This window comes from Trachymyrmex cornetzi, unplaced genomic scaffold (assembly GCF_001594075.2).
Source record: "Trachymyrmex cornetzi isolate Tcor2-1 unplaced genomic scaffold, Tcor1.1 scaffold422, whole genome shotgun sequence".
In the NCBI taxonomy this organism is placed as follows: domain Eukaryota; kingdom Metazoa; phylum Arthropoda; class Insecta; order Hymenoptera; family Formicidae; genus Trachymyrmex; species Trachymyrmex cornetzi.
Window position 1 is genome coordinate 1,125,361 of NW_017298983.1, and position 14,392 is coordinate 1,139,752.

Consider the following 14,392-nt stretch of genomic DNA (forward strand, 5'->3'; position numbering starts at 1 on the left):
ACATTTTAAATTGTTACTAATAATTTTGTATATTTACCTGCTTCTTTTTGCGCAACATGGACATATTGTAAAAAACTTATTTACTTTTATTATTCCTGTTTCAGTTTACTGGTAAACATTTTTTCGTGATACCAAGATAGTTTAAATAACATATTAATAATAATATTTTTCTGAGGTAGTTTAGAAAATATCATTGATAATAATAAAAGTGCATTCAATGTTGTTATATTTGTAACGAATGGATTTTGATTACGATGAAATATCGTCCATAGCGTAACGAATGATGCATTTAAATATGCATCTCACATACTGTCCGTGATTGATCAAACGGTAATATAGCGTAATTGTACAAATTTGCGTGTAATAATAAATGATCCATTTTATCTATATAAATATTTAAATATTTAAATATATAAAAAGAATCGCAGATTTAGGTATAAAGATTAAATAAAATTTATGAAAATAGCATAATTATGTTAGCTCTGTTAAATATAAGGCTGATTGTCAGTAACGAGTCAGAGTTTATCGCATTGAATATCGTAATACGCGTAACACACTTGATATTTCCTAATATTACCCTTTGCACTTCACTAAAGTTGCATCCATCGATAAAAATTAAATAAAACTAAACAGTTATCTTCGAGTTATTGTACCAGATCATCTCATGATACGGATATTGGGAACTCTTAAGTAAGATTAATACTCATTTAATCGATATTATACCTCATCAATCTAATTCATTCTAATTCAACTTTTTTATATTAGAGCGATTTACTTTTAACTATAATTTATATATATATATATATATAACATTCTATTAAAATATTTTATAAAATGAAAAGACTGTAATAATAAAAAAGAATAAAATCATTAGTTTTTAAATTTACGAACATCTTATATTATAATTAAAGATTAAAGAAGATATTTTATAAAACACTTTCAACATATAAAATAAATAAAAGATAAAGAATATAAGAACCATTGAACTGATACAAAGTATGTCGCCAAGAACTATCAAAGAATGTCGCTAAGAACTTGAATTCCAATCTTTTACGAAGTAATTCTACTCGTTGTGTGTCTCGTACGTTCTACGCATATAAGAATTACAGTGCGAATGACGTAACGTAACATATATCTGATAACTGCACATATAAGGTGTTTCAGAAAAAACTGTATAGATAAATAAACTCCAAACAATTTGCAATTTCTCTTTCATAACATACAATTATTTAAAGTATATTTAAAATTGAATTTAATAAATATATAATTAATAACTAATATAATTCACAATTAATTTATATTATAATTTCTCCAAAAAATTTAATTAAACATTTTAATATTTTAACAATTTAATTAAATATTTTTTGAATAAACAATATAATTAAATATTTTAAATAAACATTTTTTGTATTTTTAATTAAATATTTTATTGTGAAAATATCACAATGAAATTGCAGTTAAATCGAATTTTAAACGGAAATTATTTTTCTGACAAAAAATTTAATAATTCATTCGAATAAACGAATTTTAGAATGATATGTACTTTTAAGACACCTTGTATAGGTCCGCAACTACTTGTGAACCGGTCGGGCCTGATGAGATCCATTTGATCTGCACCAGTCAGTCAATAAACAGGTTTATATCAGTAGACAAACTCACCGATTTGTATCTGTAAAGAAGTAGTGTTAACTGATCTAATTGAATTTCTACGTCTAATAAGTCTATTTCTAATTAAATCGGCTATAAAATTATAAATATTTAAAAATTTTTCAGATTTCTAAACAGAACCATGTCCACGGACATGCGAGGCATTATATTATCTGGAGTTGAATTGGCCAAGTAAGTGACGTTAAATTATTTCGTGCAAGTGTAAGCGTATTGCAAAAGAAAGTGATTATTTATTTGTTTACGATTTATCATTCAATAACAGTGTTGAAACAATTGGTCTGTTCGACTTGTTTACACTTTTTTACACTTTTTACACTTAAAATGAGATAGATATATATTTGGTATTGAAAAGAGAGAAAGCAAAGATGTTAAGTGTAAAAAGTGTAAGCAAATAGAACAGACCTAATGATACAGCAATTTAACAAGATATGTCGTGAACAAAACTAACATTGATAACAATAAAATATTAAAGATTTACAAAGTTTACTAATCAGAATATAACAACATATAAAAATAATATATTGAATAATATGTATAAAGTATTTTAAAACGAATAGCAATGTATACGTATACAATATATCTGTATCTTTATAAGGTTATGGCATTTTAAATATACGAACACATATTTCTACATAATGAAATACAAAACAAAAATAGTAGAGCAATAAACCCAATACAAATATTAAAATTTTACACACACAATTCTTTGTTATCTCTACTTAAAATATACATGTTTAAAATATATACAAGTATCTACAAATTGCCCGCGAAATTCAAATGTCTTTAGACTAAGATCTTATATGCAATATTTCTTCCTTGCAATAAATAATTGCAGACAATCAAATCGTAAGATAAAGCTAATTTAAAATAAATTCTCCGCACCAGATAAATAATTTAAAAATTCATGAAAACCTTTATATTGTTAAGCTTTATGAAAATATGTAATCTAAATTTTTTTAAGAATATCTTTCTAATATTTTATAAAAATAGACAATATACACGAATTTATTTTGGTATATCTAACAAACACATGTAATGAAACTTTATAGAGAAATTCGAGAAGGCCTAATCAAAGATGTGAGCGTCTTAAAAGAGCAATTACCTGATTTTGCACCGGGCCTGGCTATCGTCCAGGTAGGCGCGAGAGAAGATTCGAACGTCTACATAAAGATGAAAATCAATGCGGCCCGCGAAATAGGTATCAATGTTCGTCGTTGTCAGCTTCCTAACACCACAACGGAAATAGAACTCATCAACAAAGTTACAAAACTGAATAATGATCCAAATATTCACGGAATTATTGTGCAAATGCCACTTGACAGCGTCAATAAAATCAATTCTCATCTAATCACCGATTTAGTATCCCCAAATAAAGATGTTGATGGGTAAATATATAACTATTATTTAAAATAGTATTTATCTTTTTATCTTTAGAAAGCCTCTGAAATATATGCTCTTTTCCATTTGGAAAAGTGTATATTTCATCTGTCTTATTTTAATAGTGAAAATGAAAAAAGATTACACTCAAAAATTCGCATACAAATGTATAACTATTTGAGGGACATCTTGTAGTTTACAAAAGTGTGACATTATAAATTTATAATTGAGGGGATGGACGGAATAAAGGCACAATTCTACTTAGGCCCTTTTTCGGGCAATTAGCTTTTTTATGTAATATTGATCGTAATAGAGAAGATTTATAACACGTAACTTCTTAAAGACATTACATAAATTCATTTAATATTGTATCCATTTACTATTCATTTAATATTGTATAATAAAAAAAATAGCAAGTTATTTTTATTTTTATTAATATCAAGATTTTGTAATTAGGCCTTTATTCCGCCCATCCCCTTAATTATTATAATATATGAAAGTTAATATTTTATCTCTGATTTAATTACTACTCTGAGTTTCTTTATATATAAAACTTATGATTTTTAATCAAATTAATCCCGTATTTCGCAAAAATAATTAATTTTAATTAATATTGAAAAAATAGTATTGAAAAAATCTCAACTTTAATATAAGATGACTTTTTTTTTAATTATAGATAATTATTAATTTACTGGCAATACATCACTAACAATATCTTGTTCATATCCAAGCAGAATAACAAGTCATTATGATATCAAAACCATGTTAAAAGTCATTTTTCAATCATTTCCGATTCATTTTAATGTCATTTTGATGTTATCGCGACTTGTTCTGCTTGAGTATATATACAATACATTCGTTATTACGAAAGCGCGATATCGAAGGAGTTTTGTAACACATCTGATAAATAAGAGAGAAAACAGAAATATATGCCCTTTGACTTACCATTTTGATAGTAATGCATAGAAGCTAATTTAAACAAATAAGTTCTGTTTTAAAGATTTATAATTAAAGTGAGAGAGAGAAACAATATTATATATACTGTAATAATATAATGTTCACAAAAATCTTTTTCCTATCAATGATATTCTCTTCACGAACCGTAGTGTGTATATATATATATAATTTTATTCATATCCAGATACATAATTGTTCAATATTGCAGATTAAATACTATTAATGAAGGCCGAGTTGCGATCGGTGACATGTCTGGATTTTTGCCATGCACTCCAAACGGCTGTATCGAGTTAATCAAAAGGTTTGCTATCCATCTCAGCAAATTAATTTAATATTATGCAATGTAAGAAATTTTTTCATCATGCAAGTACGTGATAAACTGAGAAAACAACTTTTAGGAGCGGCGTACCTATTGCCGGTGCTAAAGCCATTGTTTTAGGAAGGAGTAAAATTGTTGGTACTCCTGTTGCTGAACTATTAAAATGGCATAATGCCACTGTAACGGTCTGCCACTCGAAAACGAAGAATCTCTCTGATGTCGTAAGCAATCATTTAAATTTATGATTTTTTTTCTTAGTACTTGTAAAACAAAATAAAATAAATAACTGTATTACTACAAAGGATTGCATTATTTTTTAAAATTTGTTTTAGGTGCGTGAAGCTGATATTTTAGTAGTAGGTATAGGACAACCCGAATTAGTTAAGGGTGATTGGATTAAGCCGGGTGCCGTTGTCATCGATTGTGGCATCAATCCCATTCCAGGTACTAAGCTTTGTTATTTATGCGACACACACACATATTTGAAAGATAAATTAATTGAATTCAAATTCATCAATGAATCTATTATTAAAATTTGTCTTGGAAAATTCTGTGTGAATGTCTTAAATAAGTTTTCAGGGCCCCTATTCTGTAACTGTTTTACACGCCTAGCGACATTTGTCGGTAGGCGTGTAAAGACAGTTACAGAATAGGGATGCGCAACGACACCGACAACTGTCGGTAGGCATGTAAAGACAGTTACAGAATAGGGCCCCAGAACACCGATGTATCAATCGTTTTTCATAAAAAAAGATCGTAACACACGTTTATAGTTTATTATTTTCAAACTAAAAAATATAAACATATCACGATAATGATACAAAAAGACAAAATATTTATAATTGTTTGAATAAATTCTTTATAATTAATATTGTTACATATACCGAGTGTTTCAGACCACCCGTCTTACCCTTTTATCTTCGCAATATAAGGTTCCAATCGAAAGTGTTCAGACAAAAGTTGTAGGGCTTCTAAAGACCTATTTACTGGCGCTATGAGTTTGATCTTGGGTGGCATCGCCAAGGTCAGGTCAAGATCACATTGATTTTTTTAAATGGAATCTCTTATTTTTCATAACATTTTCTTGTAGCTTACCTTGAGAGCTTTTCAAAACACTATAATAAAATATTTTTTTATTAAGTATTTTTCGAGTTATAAAGTTCGAAAGTTACAGTACAGCCGGTATTAGCATTACGCAAGTTATCCGACCGACAGCTAAGACCTCTTGAATGTTGTTCAGGATCATGTCCTGGATAACATTTTTCAAGATTAAGTCCATTGGTGATTGTACCTCTTATTTTTATTTTTACGTAAAAATGAATTTTTAATGCAAAAATGAAAATAAGAAGTACAGCTTACAATGCCTTGATCTTGACAAATGTTATCCAGGACATGATCCTGAACAACATTCAAGAGGTTTTAGCCGTCGGTCAGACAACTTGCGTAATGCTAATGCCGACTGTACTGTCTAACTTTCAAGCCTTATAACTCGAAAAATACTTAATGAAAAAATATTTTATTATAGTATTTTGAAAATCTCTCGAGGTAAGCTACAAAAAAATGTAATGAAAGATAAAGGGTTCCATTTTAAAAAATCGATGATCTTGACCTGACCTTGGGTGGCGATGCCACCCAAGATCAAACTCATAGCGCCAGTAAATAGGTCTTTAGAAACCCTACAACTTTCGTCTGAACACTTTTTCGATTGGACCTTATACTGCGAAGATAAAAGGGTGAGACGGGTGGTCTGAAACACCCGGTATATATTATATAATTTATTATGTAATTTAAATATTATAAGTTAATAAATATTTTCACCTTTTTAAAGAGTAAGACTTGCAAGTACGAGCTGTAAACATGTTTGTGTTTGTATTATTCATTGACGTTATTACTTTTTCTCTTCTTGTCTTCTCCCTTATTACGACAGAAAACATTACCACATCCATACATCTCTGATGATAAAAAAAAAAGTATAGAAACAGTCTATTATCTAGTTTAAGTTCAGTCACATCCGAGTACGTGCGTCATGCACAACGCGTTAGTCTGTGATAACATAAGCGCGTAAAGCATTTATCTCTCAAAATAAGGCAATATATGAATTAATTTATTATCAAATAGGTATATTATATTACAACTAATTATAATTTTATTTTAAAATAAACTCTCTTTCTCTTTTTTATATTTGAAATAATTTAACAAAAAATATAGAGACATAACAAACATAATCAAAACATAATTGAACGATTTTCAAATCCAATAAATATCACTAAACCGTTAATGGCGTTTCAGATCCTACAAAGAAAAGCGGGCAACGTTTGGTAGGCGACGTAGCATATCAGGAAGCTATTAAAGTAGCTTCGTACATTACACCAGTACCAGGCGGTGTTGGACCAATGACAGTCGCTATGTTAATGAAAAATACCGTGATATCTGCGCAAAGATCGGCGGAAAAGCTCCTCAACAGTCAATGGAAATTGCGGATTCTTAAACTGAATCCTGTGAAACCCGTACCAAGCGACATTGATATCTCCAGGAGTCAAGAGCCAAAATCGATCGTTGCACTAGCTGAAGAAATTGGATTACTATCGAACGAGTTTAGCCCTTACGGCAGCAAAAAAGCTAAAATCAGTCTCAGTGTATTGGATCGACTAAGAAATCAAAAAAATGGAAAATATGTTGTGGTAACGGGCATCACGCCAACGCCATTTGGTGAAGGAAAAAGCACGACTTCCGTCGGATTGGTGCAAGCACTGACGGCGCACAGAGGCCAAAATTCTTTCGTTACTCTTAGACAACCTAGTCAAGGACCTACATTCGGTGTTAAAGGAGGAGCTGCTGGAGGAGGATATTCACAGGTATGTGACAGAGAAATTTCTTCAAATAACGGTAACTATCAATATTTATAAAGACATATGTATATTTATAAAATCATACTGTTTATTGACTCAATTGACATCGACTTTGTTGTAGGTAATACCTATGGAGGAATTCAATCTTCACCTAACCGGGGATATTCATGCTGTTTCTGCCGCAAATAATCTTATGGCAGCGCAAATTGATGCACGATACTTCCACGAGTCCACTCAGAGTGATAAAGTCCTATATGATCGGTTGGTACCAACTATTAAGGGTGTCAGGAAGTTCTCAAAAATCCAGCTGAGACGATTGGAAAAACTTGGCATCACAAAAACTGATCCAAATTCATTAACGGAAGAAGAAAAACGTCGATTTGCAAGACTTGACATCGATCCAGATAACATCATATGGACGCGAGGTGTGATTTAAGAACTCTTATAGGAATATAATTCCGCGAAAAAGATATTGTATTTGCAATTACATCTTTTCTGTTATGCAGTGGTGGATATTAACGATCGATTTTTACGGAAGATTACCATTGGTCAGAGCCCAACCGAGAAAGGCAAGACAAGAGAAACCTCATTCTGTATTTCTGTTGGATCTGAAATAATGGCAATCCTTGCATTATCAACCAGTGCCGAAGATATGAAGGAGCGGCTTGGTAATATCGTAATTGGATTTAACAAAAGCGGCGAGTCTTTAACTGCTGAAGATTTTGTTAGTATAATTATTTAAAATTATATACAAAACATTATCTTAATTATTCATTCGATATTATTATCTATTTATATGAAATAGTGATTATTTTTGTTATCTCTCTCGTTAAATTATATGTATTTTAATAATTTAAATGATTTAAAGTATAATTATATTCTACTACGATTAGACATAAATAAACCGTTTACAATAATCTTTACATCTTCATAATTTTGTATAACGAAAACAATTTGCGGCTTGTTTAAATATCTACTTAATCCTCAGGGTATGACAGGAGCAATGGCGATTCTGCTAAAAGATGCTATAGAACCGACACTTATGCAATCATTGGAAGGTACACCAGTAATAGTACACGCTGGACCATTCGCCAATATAGCCCACGGTTGTTCATCCATTATTGGCGACGCTATTGCTCTAAAATTAGTCGGACCGAAAGGCATTGTAGTAACAGAAGCCGGATTTGGATCAGATATTGGCATGGAAAAGTTCTTTGACATCAAATGTCGTACTACCGGATACGTACCGAATGCTATCGTACTTGTGGCGACTATTAGAGCATTAAAGATGCACGGTGGTGGGCCACCGGTAACGACCGGAGCACCGTTAAAAAAAGAGTATATCGAAGAAAATGTTGAACTTGTTAGAAAAGGCTTACCAAATCTGCAAAAACACATCAGCAATGGTTTGAAATATGGCGTGCCCGTAGTTGTTGCCATCAACTCTCACAGGTGATTTTTTTTTACAAATAAGTAATGATATAATAGTTTTTTATTACAAAAGTTAAATAATCCGCAGTCGTCAGAATGCTAATCTTGAATATATATTACTTGTTTCGTTGAAGTTTTTGTTGTAATTCTTATTTTACTAACAGTTATCAAACTATTACACGAACTAAAAGCCTCAAAGAGAGAATGTTTTACAATCGTTTTAAGAATTTTATTTTATGATGTTGTGACATCATCATCCTTATGAAAATTTTGTAAACAAAGCTAATACAAATTATAACATTTGAATTAATACAATCGGTCACAGATGAGTATATCTACATTAATCTTTCAGTACCGATACTCAAGCGGAGTTAGAGCTCGTTAGGCAAGCAGCCTTGGAAAGCGGTGCAACTGATGCAGTAATATGCACTCATTGGGCCGAAGGTGGGGCTGGTGCTACAGCTCTTGCGGATGCAGTAATAGCAGCTACCGAAAAAAATAGTAATTTTAAACTGTTATACGATCTCGAGGATAGCATCGAGGAAAAAATTAATAAGATCGCCAAAGAGATTTATGGTGCTGGCCAAGTCGTTCTCGCAGAAAAGGTAAACAAATATTTTTATCCCATATATATAAATTATTGCTACAAAACATTACCAATATTATTAAAATTAACTAAAATTATATGTTCGAATATAAAATAATTTCATTAATATCATTTTTATGTGTTTGTATCGATAATCGTACGATTTTTTTTTTAATAATATATCTGTTATAAGAACTCTAATATGCTATGTTAAGTAAAATTGACATTTTATATATACTGTTATAATATAATATTATTACAATATATAAATTTTTACCACTCGTTATAGGTGCAGAAAAAAATCGAACAGTATAACAAGTTAGGATATAACAAATTCCCGATATGTATGGCAAAAACATCGAATTCGTTAACTGGAGATCCAGCTATCAAAGGTGCGCCAACCGGTTTCACCCTCGATATTACAGATATATTTGTTTCAACCGGCGCCAAATTTATTGTTCCTATGGTGGGAGAGGTGAATAATTTTTTTAACTATGCAATTAATAATCTACTAGGTAATTTTCACTATTATTTCATTATATATTTCAGATTATGATGATGCCAGGACTTTCGACTAGACCAAGTATTTACGATATGGATTGGAATACCGAAATAGATGAAATAGAAGGCCTGTTTTAAATTTAATATCTATTTATAACTAAATTAAATGTTTATTTTTCAACAAACATTTTCATAATGTGATGCTAATAATTCCTCAGAAAGTTTATAGTATATCAATACATAATCGTTAATCAACTTTTTTGTACAAAAAGCTTACATTCTTTATTATTTATGTACAGTATAGTAATACATCCTGTTAAAATAAATATATTGTATACACATTACAAGTATACCATTTCAACAAATTTGTAACATTGATAAAAAAAAGTGCGAATTATTACAAGTTTTAATACACTGTACATATTTATTTCATTTTCATAATAGCACGCAATTTCGCAGATCGCGATCTTGGATTTGTTTCAATTTCTTCAGCAGCAGGTGTCAAAACATGCTTATGCATCATTTTCCATGGTATTTTTGTCAATCTTTCAAATTCGTCCTTATCAAATGTCTTACCATAATGCGCATATTTTAACGCAACGGTATTAGCTACATTATCTGTTATATTTCCAGAAATATGTCTTTTAACTATAGTATCTTCGAGCGAATGAAATGAAATCGTTATTAAACAACCAGATAGTTTCAAGTATACTTGTGCGAGAAGTATACCGTAATTGATTTCATTTAATTCGTTATTGATAAAAATTCTAAGTGCTTGAAACGTTTTCGTAGCACTGTGTGAAAATCTGCCAAGACTATCTCTTCTAATTTCACCATCTAAAGTGAATTCAATTAGTTGAGCCAATTCTTTTGTTGTCTCTAATTTTCTAAACATATATCTAGCGTCAATAATAGCACGTGCAATTTTTTTAGCACGTTTCTCTTGTCCATAAACTTTTATGATACGAATCAAATCCTCCTCTGTTGCTCTTTCCAATACTTCCGCGGCAGTAATTTGTTTTGGACATCGAAGCCCGTCCATTCTCATATCTAATGGTCCATCTTTTGATAAAGAGAAACCTCTACTTGCAGTATCAAATTGCATTGATGAGCAACCAAAATCGAACAAAATACCATCTATACTATTTTCTTTAATGTTATATGGTTCAAGTAGCTGCGGTAACTCGGAAAATTTACCTAACAAAGGAATTACTTGTCCTGGATATCTCTGTGATAATTGCTTTGCACATTCGTATCCTAAAGGATCTCTATCTAATGCAAATATTTTTATATCGGGCGAATGTTCTAATAATTTGGTAGCATGTCCGCCAGCACCGAATGTCATATCTATATATGTTTTACCTGGCGATGGAGCCATATACGTCAATACTTCTTGCGCCAGAACAGGCACATGAAGATCTTTGTTAGAGCAGACATCGTATTTAAGACTATATTGCCTCATATTAATTAAACATGGTAAATTATTTATTACTAATATGTTTGTTCTATCAATAAAATGTTTATTCTTACCAAACTTATTTGCAAAGTATGCAAATTTAAGCCTTATCATTTCTTGTAATATTGTAGTGTCAAACGAAGCTTGTTAAATATTCCGTTACTCTCTTCTGTCAAATACTTTCGTACTTCTGGAGTCAACGCCAAATTACAGTGCTCCTTGCTCAATCCACTTGCAGTGCTTAACAAAGAGCGTTTATAAAGTTGTCCATAATGATTCGATGAAATCCTTTTTAAGCTTGAATAATATCGATTACACTGTTCAGGATTCGGTTGGTTAGTAGCTTCACCCTTTGAAAACGCAATTCTCAATTGGTCACGAATGTGCTGTCCCAAGTCGCTAAAAATCATCGAACAATTGATCACGAATGTGCTGTCCCAAGTCGCTAAAAATCATCGAATCAAATAGACAGAAAACAGAGAAAAATATTAACAAGTCGCGAAAGTTAATAGTATAGTAAATTAAACGTTTTCTTTATAAATAATCGCTAAAAGCTACACATAATAAGTTACTATAACCTATAATGATATATATATCAGAAGCAAATATTAATGTTAGTAACTAGTGATAATGACCATTGTGTTCAAAATAATTACATGTACATTTTGCCTGGCGTAATTACCTGTCAATTTTGCTTTTATCTAACGGCCACGAGTCCAAAAGTTTCATAAAATTTTTATAACTTCCAGCCATGACGAAAGAAAGACGTCCATGAGCTAAGACCTAAGACACAACGTTATCGCATGATGGTAACGAAAATTTCACTGCGATTTACCGATCATTTTACATTTTAGAATGACAAATTTACTTACAGCGAGTAAGTTGAATCCCTTCTATAATGGCTGCGTTCAGCAGACTCAACAGTTTTGCAACCGTTTTATGATTCTTCGCTCAGATTGGACTATTCCTTTAAAACTAAAAGTATAAACCAATCAGCGCGACGAATCATAAAACGATAGTAAAACTGCTGAGTCTACTGAACGCAACCAATATGAGGGGTACTTAAGCCTGCATCCTATAGAACGGAAATTTACAACGGAACGGAACAGCGAGACCAATCACAATCGCAGAAAAGAAAGCACTCTGCTTATTACTCTAATGACTATAGAGTTGTGATTGGTCCGAGCTGTTCCGTTCCGCTGTAAATTTCCACTCCACGGAACGCCAGCCTAAACTTGGGGTGCGGTCGAGTTGTCACTACGCAAAGACATAGAGAATGGACTGCGCGATCCCTATCTAAGTAATGTATCAAATGTGGTCGACAATAATGAGAGAGAGGCCCGTGGGAGACGTCAGACGGCCAATCCCCCTCTCATTCTCTCTCCCATTACACCATTGAATGGAAAGAGATAGAAATGGCCGTCTGCCATGGTCCCTCTCTCTCATCCCTATCGATCATTTTGACACACGGATTGCGCAGTTCATTCTCTATGTCTTTGCCGTTACGAAACATTTTTAGTACTAAATGCACCTATTGGGTGAATTCAGAACGACAACCATTCATTGAGCGTTCAGTGAGCGATTGTTGTGAATGCATCCATTTATGGATCCAAGTAAGAACCAATCGCTCGATGAATAGACTGTATTCCCAAACCCATCAAAAAGAAAGTACTGCAACCTTTTATGGTTTGTTTCATTCCAATTACTTAATCAGTGTATAAAGGGCTCCGCACAATAAAAGGAACAGGGAATGAGAATTTCAATCTATCAGAGATCACGTATTGTGGAATACGCCAGTGTGTATATATACATAATATTATCTTTATCTGCAATTCGTGGCTGTAGCATCATAATGTAAATTTATTTATCAACAATGTCGAAAATAGTTTTTTCTTCACATCTATAATTTGTGGTGTACCACGTCCACTTTCGACGATACGATTTTATCAGCGAGACGGGTGGGTCTCGAAAATGGACGTGGTACGTAATTCCCACAGCTCGAAAATGGATGTTGGTGTTGCTAATGTACGGGGAGTTAGAAGCATTACAGGAAAAAGGCCGGGATGGCCGCTCTCAAGTTTCTCTCTGGTAACAGTAACCCTTAAGGGGATGCTGGATGAACCCAATTATCGACATTACAGTTTGATCAAAATCTCCGAATTGACTAAATGGAATAAAAAATCCTTTTACAGGATTAAAGTAAACTCAAAATCCTGATGTGGTGCAGTGGATGTTATACTGAAATCGAAAAAAAGTAAAAAATTTTTTTAACTTTTTTTTTTTTTAGTATAAAATCCACTGCACCACGTCAGGATTTTGCATTTATGGTACGTTTCCACTGAGCGCGTCACGAGTCGCGTCGTCCATCGCGTTACGACGCGGCGCGAAAGAGAGAAAGAGTGAAGTTTATATATGTACACAACCCCTCTCTTTCTCTCTTTCGCGTCGTGTTGTGACTTCCGACATCTTGCGTCATAGTGTATGTCTTTGAAATAATTCATTGTTTTTAATTTAACCACGTATTGACTCTTATTTGTGTATAAAATTATAATATACAATAATTAGATATAATTACCTATATTACAATTGTTACTTCCAAGCTCCGGTAATACGTGTGGATAGGTTTGGAAAAAGAAAGGAATAAGAAGGAAGAAGCATGAAAGGACGTTAGAGCAGACGCTTTGTCTCGCATGCATCCGCGGGAAGGGGAAGGAGCGAATCGAACGCATCTTTTACATATAACGCTCTGGAACATGAGTCAACGTCTTGAAGGAATGCTATGACACCTGTTTCCAACGAGCAGTGCAAACGTCAGTCCGAATTTTAAGTCAAGGAACTTAGAGCTTTAGATTTACAAATTTGTAAATTTAGAGCTCTAAAGGAACTTAATCCTTATAACTCGGGACCGAACCATATGCGATCTTTGACGCGGGATGGGAGTCGATAGGAGATCTTACGATTCTAGAATGAATGTAGATAGAGGGATGTCATTTTAGACATATTCTACTTTATTGTTAACACTAAATCTTAAGTACATTATAGAGGTATGACTAAGCTAAACATTATTATTTAAATTTATAACTAAAATTTACCTAAGGTCTATCTTTATAAAATTGAAGGAAAAATAAAACGCTAAACAGAAACTTCGGTCTTGTAATAGGCAGTTTATAAAGTTGATGAAAGGAAACATTACAAATTAAAATTCGTACTGCGGAGAATATTAAGATATGTAATAACAGAATATTAAA

General features: G+C 32.1%; 2 protein-coding genes across 3 annotated transcripts; one reads left to right on the forward strand and one right to left on the reverse strand.

Annotated features, from left to right (window-relative positions):
* The first annotated feature begins 1,607 nt into the window (after positions 1-1,607).
* Positions 1,608-9,938, forward strand: pug (pug C-1-tetrahydrofolate synthase, cytoplasmic). Its single transcript, XM_018512695.1, has 13 exons — positions 1,608-1,671; positions 1,774-1,839; positions 2,718-3,053; positions 4,211-4,303; positions 4,401-4,542; positions 4,654-4,765; positions 6,611-7,176; positions 7,292-7,595; positions 7,677-7,894; positions 8,159-8,622; positions 8,954-9,206; positions 9,477-9,662; positions 9,737-9,938. The coding sequence occupies exons 2-13, from the start codon at positions 1,790-1,792 to the stop codon at positions 9,824-9,826; spliced, it is 2,814 nt and encodes a 937-aa protein (XP_018368197.1). The 5' UTR covers positions 1,608-1,671; positions 1,774-1,789; the 3' UTR covers positions 9,827-9,938.
* Positions 9,939-10,033: 95 nt separating this feature from the next.
* LOC108764437 (probable methyltransferase-like protein 15 homolog) lies at positions 10,034-11,964 on the reverse strand. Of its 2 annotated transcripts, none has more exons than XM_018512697.1 (2): positions 11,827-11,964; positions 10,034-11,543 (listed from the first exon to the last, which is right to left on the reverse strand). In XM_018512697.1, the coding sequence occupies exon 2, from the start codon at positions 11,256-11,258 to the stop codon at positions 10,113-10,115; it is 1,146 nt and encodes a 381-aa protein (XP_018368199.1). In that variant the 5' UTR covers positions 11,259-11,543; positions 11,827-11,964; the 3' UTR covers positions 10,034-10,112. The 2 variants fall into 2 exon arrangements, with proteins under 2 accessions (XP_018368199.1, XP_018368198.1); XM_018512696.1 differs by having other exon boundaries at positions 10,034-11,589.
* Positions 11,965-14,392: the final 2,428 nt, after the last annotated feature.